This window comes from Microcaecilia unicolor, chromosome 5 (assembly GCF_901765095.1).
Source record: "Microcaecilia unicolor chromosome 5, aMicUni1.1, whole genome shotgun sequence".
Classification (NCBI taxonomy): Eukaryota; Metazoa; Chordata; class Amphibia; order Gymnophiona; family Siphonopidae; genus Microcaecilia; species Microcaecilia unicolor.
In genome coordinates, this window is record NC_044035.1 from 142,766,673 (window position 1) to 142,781,706 (window position 15,034).

The window sequence follows — 15,034 nt, forward strand, 5'->3', positions numbered from 1 at the left end:
AAAAGAGACCACTTTAGGAAGAAAAGGGGGAACAATCCTAATGGAAACTCCAGCTTCTGTAAACCAAAGAAAACAATCTCTGCATGAAACAGCTAGTAACATTGAGACACGCCTCATGGAGGAAACTTCTAACAAAAATGCTGTCTTAAAAGTGAGATCTTTAACTGTAGCTCTTCTACGAGATTCAAAAGCAGTGAGCCCTAGCACCTTTAAAACTAGATTTAAATTCCATTCCTGACAAGCAGCTCAAAAGGGGAACAAATGCGAGCAATCCCTGTGAGAAAACAAACTAAATCCACATAAGCTGCTAAAGATGACCTTGGAAAACAATCAAAGGCCAAAGTTGAAATAAGGCATCCAGGCCTCTTTGCCTGATGATGTATGCGACAGCTGCTACATTGTCGGACAGCACTGTTATATCTTTTCCTTTCAGTATATGTAGAAGAGACTGAAGTGAACACCATACCCAGATGAACTGCCCTGAGCTCTAGACAACTGATGGACCAAGATGCCGCAAGACGTGACCAAGTGCCCTAAGACATTTGACACTAGCAATGAGCTCCCTAACTATACCACCATCCAGTTGGGAGACTGCAGATTGAGTACTTATATAAAATTGTGAGGTTGAAACCACCACTTCATGCTGAACTTTGCTTGAGATGTCCAGGGAAAATGATATTCTAGGCTCTGCTTGGAAGTGGACCATTGACTGAGAAGAGTTCTGTAGAGGTCTCATGTGAGCTCATGCTCATGGCACTAAGTCCAAAGTTGCTGCTATGGAACCCAGAACCTGCATATAGTCCCATCCATAACTCAGTGCTGAATCTTATCACTAAGTTATTCCAGCTCTTGAGAAGATTGTACCTTGCTTTTGGGAAGACTGACCACCCGCAGAAGAGACTAAAGGAGATGAAGTACTTGAGCTGATACCTGCTTGGAGTCATTGAAGGAACTCCGATTCCCTACTGACAAAGAAATGCTGCTATGACAACAATCACTTTGGAATAGGTTCTGGATACCATCACCAATGCAAAGGGCATGGTTCAAAACTGGAAGCGTTTGCAAAGAACCTCTGATACGACAGCCTGGTGGGAATATGCAGATAAGCTTCTTTCAGATACAAAAGAGGTGAGAAATTGTCCTGATTGTACTGTCATGATCAGACTTTAAAAGTAAAGCATTTCTGCATGGAAACCTTAAAGCACAATTTACATCTTTGAGATCTAATACTAGATAAAAGGTTCCTCCCTCCTTCGGCACAATGCAATATATTGAAAACCTTGCTGCGCACATCTTGTTTAGAGGAATGTTACTATTGCTCCTAAATCGAGAAGATTTCAAGAGTGACCTGCACAGCTGCTACCTTTGCATGAGTGCAATAAAAGAAAAGAACAAACATCATGGAGAGAATGAAAAAATTCCAGTTTATCATGTTGAATAACTTTCCTCTAAAAAAGACGACACATAATGCTTACCAGCTCTGGAGAAGACTGGACCCAAAAGGCTTCATTTGATAGCTCTCAAAGTTGTTGAGAGGCAACCAGATTTCCTTTTCGGTCTTTGAAAGAAAAAATTTTGATTTTGAAATCTAAAATGATGGTAGGATCCTGATTTCCCAAGTCTATATCTTTTTGCTCTGTAAATCTAGGTCTAGAAGTACATTGTTTTGAGGAAGATTTGGGTCTCTCTTCTGGCAATCTTTGTGGCTTGGAGTCTCCCAAATCCTTCACTGTTTTTTCAAAGTCTTCTCTAAAGATTTGAAGGGAAACCTGTTAAGTCGTGTTTTAAATGCAGAATCTGCAGACCACTCCCACAGCCGCAGAAGCCTTTTGAGAGGAAGCAGAAAGCTCCATATCTCTAGACAAACCTCTAAGTCATGAGCAGCATTCTCTATATAGGCAAGGCTACTTAGTAAATTGAAGAATTTACTGGAATATCCTCTGGATCTAGAAGAAACATTCTTCTCTTGCAGAACCATATTGCTGCTTGAAGACTCAGGACTAAGACATCAGAGACTTGTTTAAGAAGGGTTTCTATCTTTTGATTTGATAGACCCTTTACAGCCCTCCTCTACCAGAATACTAGTCTTTTTTTTAGTTAACCGCATTTACTAAAGCATCCACTTTAGGTTGCTTTAACTACTCTTTCCCCTGAGATAGTAAGGAATACAATCTTACCATAGCTCTGCCTACTTTAAGACCTGCTTCAGGAGCATCTCAGTTGGAAGTGATAAGACTTTGAATAGCTTGATGAATTGGAAACGTTTCAATAGGATCTCTTGTGCCAAAGAGGATAAGAGATCCAGAAGAGGAGTATGTAGAAGTTATAGAAATACTCAGAAGCTCAAACATCTTAGAAATTACAGGTAGTAATTTCCTTGCAAAAGAGATTTATCACTGAATGATAATCTCCCACCTCAACTGGAAGGTCCCCTTCTAACTGGTCTCACCTCGATCCAGTTTTGGTTACCACACACTCCACATGGTCTGACACTGCTGAAGCACAATTGATCTCAATTCCCAATGATCTAATGCTTGTAAACATCTGCACTTTTGTGCAGATGGGTCGACGTGATTCCTAAAAACCATTGTGAAGAGTTCTGGAACCTTTAATTAAAAAAAAAAAAAAAAAAAAGCTTTTAGAAGTAACAAAACAAATTAAGGAAAAAAAAAGGAATACCTGGATCAAGAGCCTATTATGAATCAGCATAGGGTTTACAGACATTACAGCAGGTTGTGAAATCCTCTCCTGAAGCACCATCTGCCCAAAGTCTTTCAGGTTCCTCATGGACCGTCCCGGGTACCCCTTTGTCAGCTGAAGGCTGGACAGACATGGCTGCCTTTTCTGTGGATTCAACCCAGAAAACGCAAGCAGACACAAGATCCAGTGTCAAACCTCCACTTTTACTACCTTTTTTTTATTTTTTGAGAAGCCAGGAATAAATTGTTACTAAATTTAAAAAAAAAAGTGGTTCTTCATTTCCCATCAATGCAGGGAATTACATTAAAAAAAAAAAAAAAAAAAAATAGAATACTTTCAATTTCAGGACCTTACCAACGGCTTTAATTTGGAATTCTCTTCTACAGCAGTGAACATTAGAATCTGATTATATGAAGATACAAGAGAAACTGAAAACCCACTTGGTTCAAAAAATTTTTTTAGCTAATTGATTTTAATTTAATACTTGGAAATTTGTTGATGATTAAAGTACCCAAATTATGGAATTTTCCTAAAGGTTTGTTCTAGCTTCTTAGACTGTTAACCACATTGAATCAATTTTATTTGGGGAATAGCAGAATATAAGTTGCTATTTTTTTTTTAATTCAATGTTTTCAAAATTAGGGACGGAAACAGCCTTATTTTCGAAAGTGATGAGCGCCCAGATTTCGACCCAAATCGGGAAATAGGCGCCCATCTCGCACAGGCGCCCAAATCGGTATAATCGAAAGCCGATTTTGGGCATCTTCAACTGCACTGTCGCGGGAACGAACAAAGTTGACGGGGGCGAGTCGGAGGCGTGGTGAAGGCGGGACTGGGGTGTATTTATCGGCCGAGGAGAGATGGGCGTCTTCGGCCGATAATCAAAAAAACAAAGGCGTTTTTAGCATGATTTTAGGTAACTTTTTTGGACCCTTTTTTTCACGAACAAGTCCCAAAAAAGTGCCATAAATGACCAGATGACCACCGGAGAGAATCAGGGATGACCACCCCTGACTCCCCCAGTGGTCACTAACTACTTCCCACCAAAAAAACCCCCAACAACTGTATGCCAGCCTCAAATGCCATACCCAGCTCCATCACAGCAGTATGCAGGTCCCTGGAGCAGTTGTTAGTGGGTGCAGTGGACGTCAGCCAGGTGGACCCAGGCCCATCCCCCCCCCATACCTGTTACACTTGTGCTGGTTAATGGGAGCCCTCCAAACCGCCCCCAAAACCCACTGTACCCACATCTAGGTGCCCCCATTCAGCCATAAGGGCTATGGTAATGGTGTAGAGTTGTGGGCAGGGGGTTTTGGGGGGGATTTGAGGGGCTCAGCACCCAAAGGAAGGGAGCTATGGACTTGGTAGGTATTTTAGTTTTGTTTTTTACTTGTTACAAGTGTCCCCTAGGGTGCCCGGTTGGTGTCCTGGCATGTGAGGGGGACCAGTGCACTAGGAAATCCTGGCCCCTCCCATGACACAATGCCTTGGATTTGTTCGTTTTTGAGCTGGGCGCCTTCGTTTTCCATTATTGCTGAAAAACTAAACTGCCCAGCTCAAATCCGCACATATCCGATGCATTTGCCCGGCACAAACTGTATTATCGAAGAAAAAGATGGCCGCCCATTTTTTTCGAAAATACGGTCTGTCCCGTCCCTTCACGTACCCGTTTTCGGACATAGACGCCCATGGAGATGGGCGTTCGCGTTTGATTATGCCCCTCAAAATCACTTAGTTTAGTCCACATCCCGAGAGGAGAAAAAGTAAACAATAAGAAACACAATCAAAAATAAAACAAAAAGTAATAATAAAGAAGTTATGCTATGGTACTAAAATCTGATAGAGAAGGGTCCCGCAAGACATCTCACACTGAAATCTAGACCGGTGCTGTGGCCTACCTTGGAAGTTTGTCCTGGTAATAAATGTGATGAATAAATAACAGAAAATCCAGGTTTGCCTGGGAACGGCTTGATAGGAGGGATGAAACATCCTAGCCACACAACATATGGAGGAAACTTACAGGTTTTTACAGCATGGATATAGAAACTTCTCTTGCTTTCGAACACAGAGCTGTGGATAGCTGTCAGCAAAACAGAAGCTTAACAGCACTAATCTTTTCTTCCCCCCCCCCCCTTTTTTTTTTTTTTTTTAAAGAAAATTGCCTAAGGCGAGAAGCAGTGGCTGGGTAAGAGGAAAGGGAAATGTTCTCAGACACACCTGAGATGTCCCTTTGGTTCTAAGTATTTTTTTCGTAGAAAAAATAGAACCTATCCCTCCCTCTCAACTAAGTACCAGTTCTCCAACCAGCCAATGAGATTCCGTTCACAAGTCCAGATGTCATAACATTGCCCAGTGTCTTTATAAGGTACAGCGCAGAATTCTAGAATCTCTGTCTCCACATCTGCTGGATGAGGGGCACAACCCACAAGTTGTGTACTGGTCTGGCAAGGATGCCAAGGAAACAAAGCATCAACTGCATTAAGCGGGCAGAAACTAATAGCATCCCCACAACCAAACAAAAAACGTATTGTCAGTAATATAAAGCACCCCCTTCAACAGCTGTGCCTTAGGCATTTACCTCTTAGGTTTATCTATCACCATGGCTAGGCCCTACCAATTTCTGTCTCTCTTTCTCCCCCTTAAGACTTGAAAAAGTGAGATTGACAGGCTCTTCCTGCATCATGTGGCTCAAACTCATTGAGAGCTGAGTTGCAAGATGCAGGTAGCAGAGAAGCCCACTTCCTAAGTGGAAGTGACCAGGAATGTAAGAACAATAATTCTGGGGGGGACACAAAATCTTGGGCTCCAGGGCTCAAATTCTAGGTGCCATGGAGACTTAGCTCCCATGATTTATCAAGACTTTCATATATTCAACCAGATTTAAACCAGATTTCTTAAAATAAAATGTACAAGTAAACCAGAGGGTTTAAAGGCCATCTCAGGTTAGACTGAATCTCATTCTCTTTACAGGGTCTTCAATTACAGCATATTAGATAAGACTTGTACATGTTAGCTGAAAACAGTTAATCTCCTGTGTCATATCATCAGTACTTGGTATCCTCTCAAGCAATCCATACCAGTAAGTCGCTGGAACCTGCATGCATATATTTGTCCATAAAGTCAAGTATTGTGAGCCACAAAGCAGCAAACGTGGTCAGAGAAAGCAGAGGAGAAAGGTGCTGCAGGAACACCTAGAACAAGAGGAAAGACAACAACATAGTTCATAGCAGCAAACAATAACAGTTCAGTTGGCTGCCAACCATCTAATCAAGTAACCAGGGTTCTGTGAACAGTACATGGAGATACCTGGAATGAAAATGGTCCAGAAGTAGTAATGACAGAGAATCTACCACATACAGGGTTAGTAGCTCAGAAGTTTTAGTACTAGTTCATGCCAACATATTTTACCTTTAATGGGATACATTTAGATTTTTTATAATCAAAGGTTACAGTGGAAATTAACAATGGTAGAAGCTTTGTCTACCTCATTAACACCAGCTTTGTGAAATCCTGTACAGTATGGGTGGTCATGAGAATACTAAATTGGAGTCAAGCAGTTTTGGTACTCCTAACAATACAATCTTGAAACTTTTTTTTAAACCAGCAATGGCTATCTTCGGTCATAGGAGGATGACTATGTTATGTGGGAGGGGAAAGAAGGGGCAAAATGTGGATAAACCCTTTGACCAAACATTAAGAAAATAAACCATGAGGCTGGAACTCAGACAACTGTGGTGAAACACAGAGCAACAGTAATCATATTTACAGATTTTCTTTGGAGTTGGGGATGGGATCATTAATCTTATTCAGGTACCATTCAGCTAGCTGTTAAAAGTCCAGTTTCGCCTGAAGTGGAATCCCAGGCCCTGTGTTTCAAACAATGAAAGCATTTTCTAAAATGTAATGTTGCACAAAAACTCACGAATAGATAGCTTGTGGTGTGTGCATTTAGAAATTATGAGTTCTAGAAACTCCCCCCTCCTTTAATAAAAAACAAGCCATAAAAGAGGCAATAGCATTTTCTATATATGTTCTTCATTTTCTCAAATTAAACTCTGTCAGGAATGCCAGGGTTCAAACCTAGGACCCCACAATCTGGAAACTGCTAATCTGAAGGTGAGCCACAACCTCTGCATAGCCTTGACCCAACCCCTAGAGCCTTTGACTGAAGGCAGCAGAGGGAACTCCCTGCCTCAAGAGGAAGCTCACTAGACCAATATGCGAAGATACTTACCTGTGGGTCATTCCATGCCAAGTGGTCTAAACCTTCCCACCATCATATCTCCAATTTTGTTCAAATTTTATCTGTTGCGCGAGTCATGTGTTAAACTAAGTTTCCCAAAATTTGAGGTCTCTAACTGCAATAGTTGCAGATCTAGACCCCCTTTTCTGAAAGGTTGTCAGGCCATGAGCGCGCGACATTTACCAAAATGCCATGTTTGGGGTCTATTAAAATCCAAACACATTTATAAGAATGGCTAAAAAAATTCAAATCCTATACAGTTTTTGATGCTAATTCCGATGAAATACATTTTAACATTATGGATGCAAAATCCAGTCAAACAAGTTGACTCAAAATGTGCATCAAAATTGGTCGCGACTCATCGGAACATATTTGGACCAATATTCAGACCACAACAACTTCCATGCAAACAAAGATACGGACTTGAAATTTTGAACAAGCATTATGCTTGGGCTGGACATAATACTGCCAGATTTGCAACTAACCAGCATCTATAACCGCCCTGCAGGATCTCTTCAAAGTTGGCACTGTCAGCGCAAATGGTAAAATGTACCAAAGTTCAAAGCCAATTATTAAAAAAGAGTCTGCCTGAATCAGCTTGTGAACAGTATCATCTGAAAGAGAAAATTGTGCTCTACAACACTGATATGTTTTTGTTTTGCAATGCCACCATTAAGTAGCCATTTATATTTTGTGTGCATGATGTATTGCGTTGGTCCATGATGGCTGAGCCATTACTGGTTATCATATTCAAACCAGCATCCCCATCGCCAAAGGGGCCACGCCCGATAGCCATGCAGTAACAGCCACGGGTGGGTATCTTTACTGCAGGATCCCAAGCCTGATTGTGGGTTTCTTTACTGTAGGATCCCAAGCCTGCCTTCTTCAGTTACTTCACTGCAGGTTCCCAAGCCTGCCTTCTTCAGTTACTTCATCATTCTGAAAGCATCATTGATCTGCAAGAGAACGGTTTCAGGGAAACTATATTGCCGACCAGATGATGTCATTGATGGAGCTGGAATAACAGCAATGATAAGTTTGTTCTGGGTTCCAGCAAGTATCGCATCTTACCGGCCAATAAAATGAAGTAGCGGGAGTATAAAGCTTATGAAAGCATCTTTCTGATCAACTGACGTTTCACAAATGTTTCCAATCCACCATAACAGCGCAAAATAAATGATTGGACAATCAACGAATATAATACGAATGAATAAATAAATAATTATATCAATTCTTTTAAGCGACTATTAAGACTCCATTTCCTAGAAATGAAGAAAAATTAGCACATCAAGAGGCATATTTTCAAAGCACTTTGGGAGGCTAAGTTCCATAGGTTTCTATGGAACTTTGGGAGGCTAAGTGCTTTGAAAATGAGCCTGCAAGCGTACTAAATATAACCTACTTTGACCTGAGTAAATGGCTATTTAATGGTGACATTGCAAAACAAAAACATATCAGTGTTGTAGAGCACAATTTTCTCTTTCAGATGATACTGTTCACTAGCTGATTCAGCTAATAATTGGCATGGAACTTTGGTACATTTTACCATTTGCGCTGACAGTGTCAACTTTGAAGAGATTCTGCAGGGCGGTTATAGATGCTGGTTAGTTGCAAATCTGGCAGTATTATGTCCAGCCCAAGCATAATGCTTGTTCAAAATTTCAAGTCCGTATCTTTGTTTGCATGGAAGTTGTTGCGGTCTGAATATTAGTCCAAATATGTTCCGATGAATCACGACCAATTTTGATGCACACTTTGAGTCAACTTGTTTGACTGGATTTAGCATCCATAATGTTAAAATGTATTTGATCGGAATTAGCATCAAAAACTGTACAGGATTTGAATTTTTTAGCCATTCTTATAAATAAATGTGTTTGGATTCTAATAGACCCCAAAAATGGCATTTTGGTAAATGTTGCACGCTCATGGCCTGACAACCTTTCAGAAAAGGGGGTCTAGATCTGCAACTATTGCAGTTAGAGACCTCAAATTTTGGGAAACTTCGTTTAACACCTGACTCGCACAACAGATAAAATTTGAACAAAATTGGAGAACATGATGGTGGGAACTTTTTTAATTTTAGACCACTTGGTATGGAATGACCCGTGTAGCAGGTAGTCTCCGAGGACAGCAGGCCTTATATTCTCACGTCAGTAATGCAATTCACATTGCCCAGTTCGGAGCTTATATCAAGCTGAAAACAGCTTTGTGGAGCAACAAACTTGCTCCAGTGCACAGGCACAAGCATCTTCCCACCTGGCGCAAGAGCGCGAAACCACAAGTTCAATACTATAGCATATGAAAAAAGAGGAGACAACTCCTAGGGGAGGTGGGAGGGTTTGTGAGAATATAAGGCCTGCTGTCCTCAGAGAATACCCGCTACAGGTAAGTATCTTCGCTTTCTCCAAGGACAAGCATGACTATAATTATCACAAGTAGGGAATCCCTAACTACCAGGCTCACAGAAAACAACACCCATAGGTCAATTGGATCTCGCAACGGTGACAATATAACACAGATCAACCTGAAACTTTATACAAACTGTGTGAAATGCAGCCTAGAACAGAATAAAATGGGCTTAGGAGGGTGGAGTTGGATTCTAGGCCCAAACAAATTCTGCAGTACTGTCTGTCCAAACCAACTGTCACATCAGGTGTCCTGCTCAAGGCAGTAATGAGATGTGAATGTGTGGACAGAGGGCTTTGACAAAAGCAAACCTCTCATGAAGTGAACAACTAGAGGCTGTCCAGAGAAGGGCTTACCCTCTACACATTGATAAGAACTAATCGCACTGAGGCGAACCGTTACAGAGTTGGTCTTAAGGCCAGACTCGGAAAGGTGTAGAAGGTATTCAAGCAGGGTCTGTGTAGGACAGGAAATAGGATCTAGGGTCTTGCCCTCACACCAGACGGCAAACCTCCTCCAATTAAAAGAGTAACACCTCTTAATGGAATCCTTCCTGGAAGCCAGCAAGACCCAGGAGACACCCTCAGGAAGCGTCAAAGAAGCAAATTCTAGGCTTTCAACATCCAGGCCGTGAAGGCCAGTTAATGGAGGATGGGATGCAGAAGAGATCCCTTGTTCTGAATAAGGGTTGGAAAACACTCTAATCTCCACAGTTCTTTGGAGGACAACTCCAGAAGAAGAGGGAACCAGATCTGTCAGGGCCAGTAAGGCGTGATCAGAATCATGGTCCTGTGGTTTTGCTTGAGTTTCAGCAAAGTCTTCCCCACAAAGGGTATGGGAGGAAGACATCCAACACTAGTGTGTCATGGGTCTGAAGCCTGGAACAGAACTGAGGGACTTTGTGACTGATGTGAGTGGCAAAGAGATCCACTGAGGCAGTGGCGTAGCCAGACCTGAGATTTTGGGTGGGCCCAGCGCTAATATGGGTGGGCATTATACATACATACACACACACACACACACACATATATATATATATATATAAATTTATATATATATATATATATAAATTTATTGTTGGGGAATTTTTGGGTGGGGATGGGCTCCTCATTGCCCTAGGCACGGCACGTTTACCCCCCCCCCCCCCCATCCAGAAGCCCACTACCAGACCACAGCCATCATTTTGATTACAAAAAAGAATAATCAAAATGCTGGCAGGTCATGGTGGTGGGCTTCGGGGTGGGCTCTTCACTGCAGGGCAAAAGATTATGATGAAAAAAAAAAGCATTTACAATTTTATTACCTGTCCTGCTGGCTGCTGCTGGGCTGCTGGCAGCTGCTGCTTATCTTGGCAATAAAGTTATGGATTGGAGAGTGGAGACACTGCTGGAGCCTGGAACTCGATTCTGGAATGGTCTCTCCTCAAACTTCCTTCCCAAGCCAATTCCCATGTCCAGGCAGGGCCAGGCTGAGGCTCGCCTCGCACCTGCATGCGTGCACGTGCGCACGTCGTCCAGTCATTATGGAATGGATGATGGGAAACTACGCTGCGCGGCCCTGCAAGCCAAGTGCATTCCAGAAGCCGAAGGTAGGCGCCGGCCCGGCGGGCTGATGTCGGAGGCGGAGCCTGCCCTGGAGACCTGAGCGGGTGGCCGTCCGCCCGCGACGACGTGGTATGCTAGCGCTAGGCTGCCGCTGCTGCAAACTGCAGCAGTGTGCGCTTGGGTGATGGTGGGACAGGGGCGGGCCTGAGCGAGCGAAATCAGGCTGGATTGTGGCCCGTCGGAGCCTGATCAGCTGAGCCACAGCGGGTGCGTGCGGGTGCCGTCCCCGTCGTCGTGCCGTGCTGCTGCTGCTACTGCTGTTGCAATTTGGGTGGGCGGGCCTGGGCCAAAATTGGGCGGGCCTGGGCCCACCCAGGCCCACCCGTAGCTACGCCCCTGCACTGAGGGGGTGCCCCATGCTCAGATTTCTCAGGCAACGCCCATGTTGAGACCCCACTCGTGCAGCTGCATGACCCTGCTCAGTCTGTCGGCCAGGATGTTGTTTCTGTCCGCCAAATAAGTGGTGCAAAGGAGCACACCATGCTGGACAGCCCAATGCCACATCCGAACGGCCTCCTGAAACAGGAGGCATGATCTGGTGCCCCCTGCTTGTTGGTATAATACATCGCAATCTGATTGTCTGAACGAGTACAATTTGGTGAGACACCCAATCTCTGAAAGCTTTTAGTGTGTTCCAAATATCTTGAAGCTCCAGGAGACTGATCTGGAGATCTGTTCCTGGGTGGACCAAGCACCTTGAGTGTAAAGTCAATCTACCTAAGCTCTCCACCCCAGGCGAGATGCATCCATTGTCACAACAACAGGGAGTAAGCAAGCTCCGGGGACACTCAGATGTCATCCTCCAGAAGCCCTGTGGCTTGGAACCACTGAGAAGTGGGGTCCATTGGGTAGTTCTCATGTGAAGAGGTGTCATGTCACAAACTGTGAATGCTATGTGGCCCAACCAGCTCAACATCTGCTGAGCAGTGATCTGCTGAGAGGTTTGAACCTGAGAAGCCAGTGCAACTAGCCTGCACTCAGCCCCAGGAGGAAGGCCCGAACCATCTGTGAATTAAGAAGGGTTCCAATGAATTCCAATTGCTGGACAGGATGCAGATGGGACTTGAGATAGTTTAAAATAAACCCTAGTAGCTTGAACAGTCCTCCACATGGACTCCCGAGCACTGTTCTTCAATGTGCTCTTCATCAGCCAATCGTCCAGATAAGGAAACACATGGACCCCCAGTCTGTGTAGTGATGCTGCGACTACCACTAGAAATTTGGTTAAAAAAAAAAACCTGCGAGCTGAAGCGAGGCCAAAAGACAACATGTGGTAATGGAAGTGCAGTGTTCCCAACCGAAATCACAGATACTTCCTGTGAGCTGGAAGTATCAGGTTGTGTGTGTAAGCATTATTCAAGTCCAGAGAGCATAGCCAATCATTTTCCTGAATCATGGGGAGAAGGGTGCCCAGGGAAACCACCCGAACTTTCTTTGACCATGAATTTGTTCAGGGTCCTGGGACACATTCTCCCTGTCTTCTTTTGCACAAGGAAGTACCTGGAATAGAATCCCCACCCTTCCTCCCCTGGTGGAATGGGCTCGACCGCATGGGCCTTCAGAACGGCTGAAAGTGCAAGTACTTGCTCATGCTGAGAGCTGAAGTGATGAGCTTTCGGTGGGCAATTTGGTGGTCTCTGTCGCCAATTTATGGTATAACCGAGATGGACTATTTGAAGAACCCACCTTTTGTGGAAAAACTTCAGCCTCCCGGTATGCTCACTGTTACTGCAGCTATGCTCTGCTAGAGCCAGTCAAAAGCTCACCCCTTGCTTTGACTGGGGCCTTAGGTGCACACTGATGACATGAATGAGTGTGTTGGGGTTGAGTCTGTTAAGGCAGGTGTGAGGAAGCAGTGTACCTACGTCTCTGGAAGGTATGCTTCTAGAGGAGGAGGCATATGCAGAAGGCACCCGGCAGGAGAAAGGATGGATGATATCAGTATGTTTCTTGATTTGGTCAGTGGCCTCCTCCATCTTCTCTCCAAAAAGGTTGTCCTCCCGGCATGGGGCTTCTGCCAACCTCTGCTGAACTGCTGGTTCCAAGTCAGAGGCATGCGGCCATGAGAGTCTGCGCATTGTTATACTTTGGGCAGAAATCCTGGAAGCTACATCAAAAGTGTCGTAGGTGCCCCTGGCCAAAAACTTATGACATGCCTTCTGCTGCTTGGCCAACTGGTGAAGCAATTCGGCCTGCTCCGGAGGATGTGTGTCGGCCAAATCTAGCAGTTTGCGCACAGAGTCCTGCAATTGTGCGCTCGTGAAGCCCTGGTAGGTGTTAATACAGGAAAAGAGCATGGAGTCCTGAAACATCTTACACCAAAAAGAGTACAAGGTTCTAGCTTCCCTGTCAGAGGGTGTTGAAGCACAGTCTCTGGAACTCTTGGCCCTTTTGAGGGCAGATGCAACCACCAGGAAATGATGAGGCAGCTGAGGCTTATCAAACCCAGAGGTACTCAATCTGGTACATGGTGTCAATTTTTGGGGGGGGTATCAGGACAGAGAGGACTCCCAATTTCGCACGAGTACATCATGTAAGATCTCGTGAAGCAGGAGGAGACTCGTAGTCTAGGACCTTGAGCATCTTGGCACTGAACTCCTTCTCCACATCCAAAGGAGTACCCATTTCCTTAACAAAAGAAGGGAAGGAAAGGCTCTATGGAGGAGATTTTCAGACTCCTCCCCCGAGATGTATCGAGGATCATCATTTGACTCCCAAGAGCGCTCATCATCAGTATTAGCCAAAGCCTCCTCTGAGGAAGGCTGAGACCAAGCCTGCCTCGACCTAGAGGAACCATGTCCCTGAAAGGGGTATCAAGGAGTCAGCTCCCACATTGACTCCGGCGAAGCTTCCCTCACCAACGTCGAGGGAGTGCCGGCTTGGGTTGCAGTCGACGCCGGGGCCACATACAACTCCAGCATTGGAGGCCTCACCTTAGGCTGAGGGCCAAGTGGGGCTGCAACCAGAGGCATAGCAGGCGCAAACTCCCTTGATGACTATGAGAGAGCAAGGCCCGGATGTGCTTGAGGGCAGACACTGGGAAAGGCTAGGGTGTCGGTTCAGAGACAGTCTGTAGAATCACTAGGGTCAAGATAGGAAGCTGGTCCTAGCTGCATGGAGACCACCACACTGGCACCTCTTATATGAAGGGGGAGTGGTCCTCCCGGTGCCGACACATCTCAGGTACCAAATCTCTCCGTGCCCCAGAGCTCCCAGCACTGTGTGTCAAGGAGAATTGATGCCAATGCTTCTTGGTCTTCACCCAAAGCTGATCATCGAGGATCCTCCGTGCCGATGAGGACAATGAATCCTCCTACCGCCTCGGGGTCAGGTCTAATGCAGTTCAGTCCTAAGAGCTCTGCACAGCAGCTGGAAAAGAGGCAGGTAGAGACCCACTAAATACACAACTGCTCCCAGTGTTGACAGGCCTAGCAGCCATACAGACCGATGCTCCTGATGCCGTCAATGCAGATGCCAAGGCAGGGGCGTAGCCAGACAACAGATTTTGGGTGGGCACCAAGTGTTCTCTCTCCTCCCCCCCCCCCCCCCCCAAAAAAAAAATATATATATCTCAGCTGGCAGGAAAATGATTCTTTCCACCATGGCAGTCTGCAGCAGGCATGTGCTGAAAACTGAGCATGCACAGGTGCCGGAATCATGGAGAGTAGTGTTTTCGTTACCATCAGAGGGAAGTCTTCAGCTGGCAGAGCTTGAAATCCCCACCAGCTACTGCTAAATGTGTGCTACTGTTGGGTGGGCCTGAACTCTAAGTGGGTGGGCCCTGGCCCACCTGTGGCTACGTCACTGCGCCAAGGATTCGAATCAGGCTCCAAAAATCTTCTCTCGTTGAGCCTCTCTGGCCAACTGAGTCCTTTTCTTCATGCGAAGACACAGGACACAGTTGGAAGGGCCATGATCAGGCCACAACACTCAAGATACCAAGAATGGGTGTCTGTACCAGAGATGGTCCTATTGCACCGGGAACAGCACTTAAAGTCACTTGGAACTTTCATGGAGATGGAAGGAAAAACTTCTGTGGCCAAATCAAACAACTCAATGGTGCTTACAAAGGGGCAAAGCA

At 45.0% G+C, this 15,034-nt stretch overlaps 1 protein-coding gene across 1 annotated transcript in view; it reads right to left on the reverse strand.

Moving 5' to 3' along the window:
• Nucleotides 1–15,034, reverse strand: part of GBF1 (golgi brefeldin A resistant guanine nucleotide exchange factor 1) — a 573,313-nt gene that overhangs the window by 41,973 nt on the left and 516,306 nt on the right. The window contains 1 exon segment of the mRNA XM_030203372.1: nt 5,778–5,891. Within this exon segment, the coding sequence (XP_030059232.1) occupies nt 5,778–5,891 (114 nt within the window).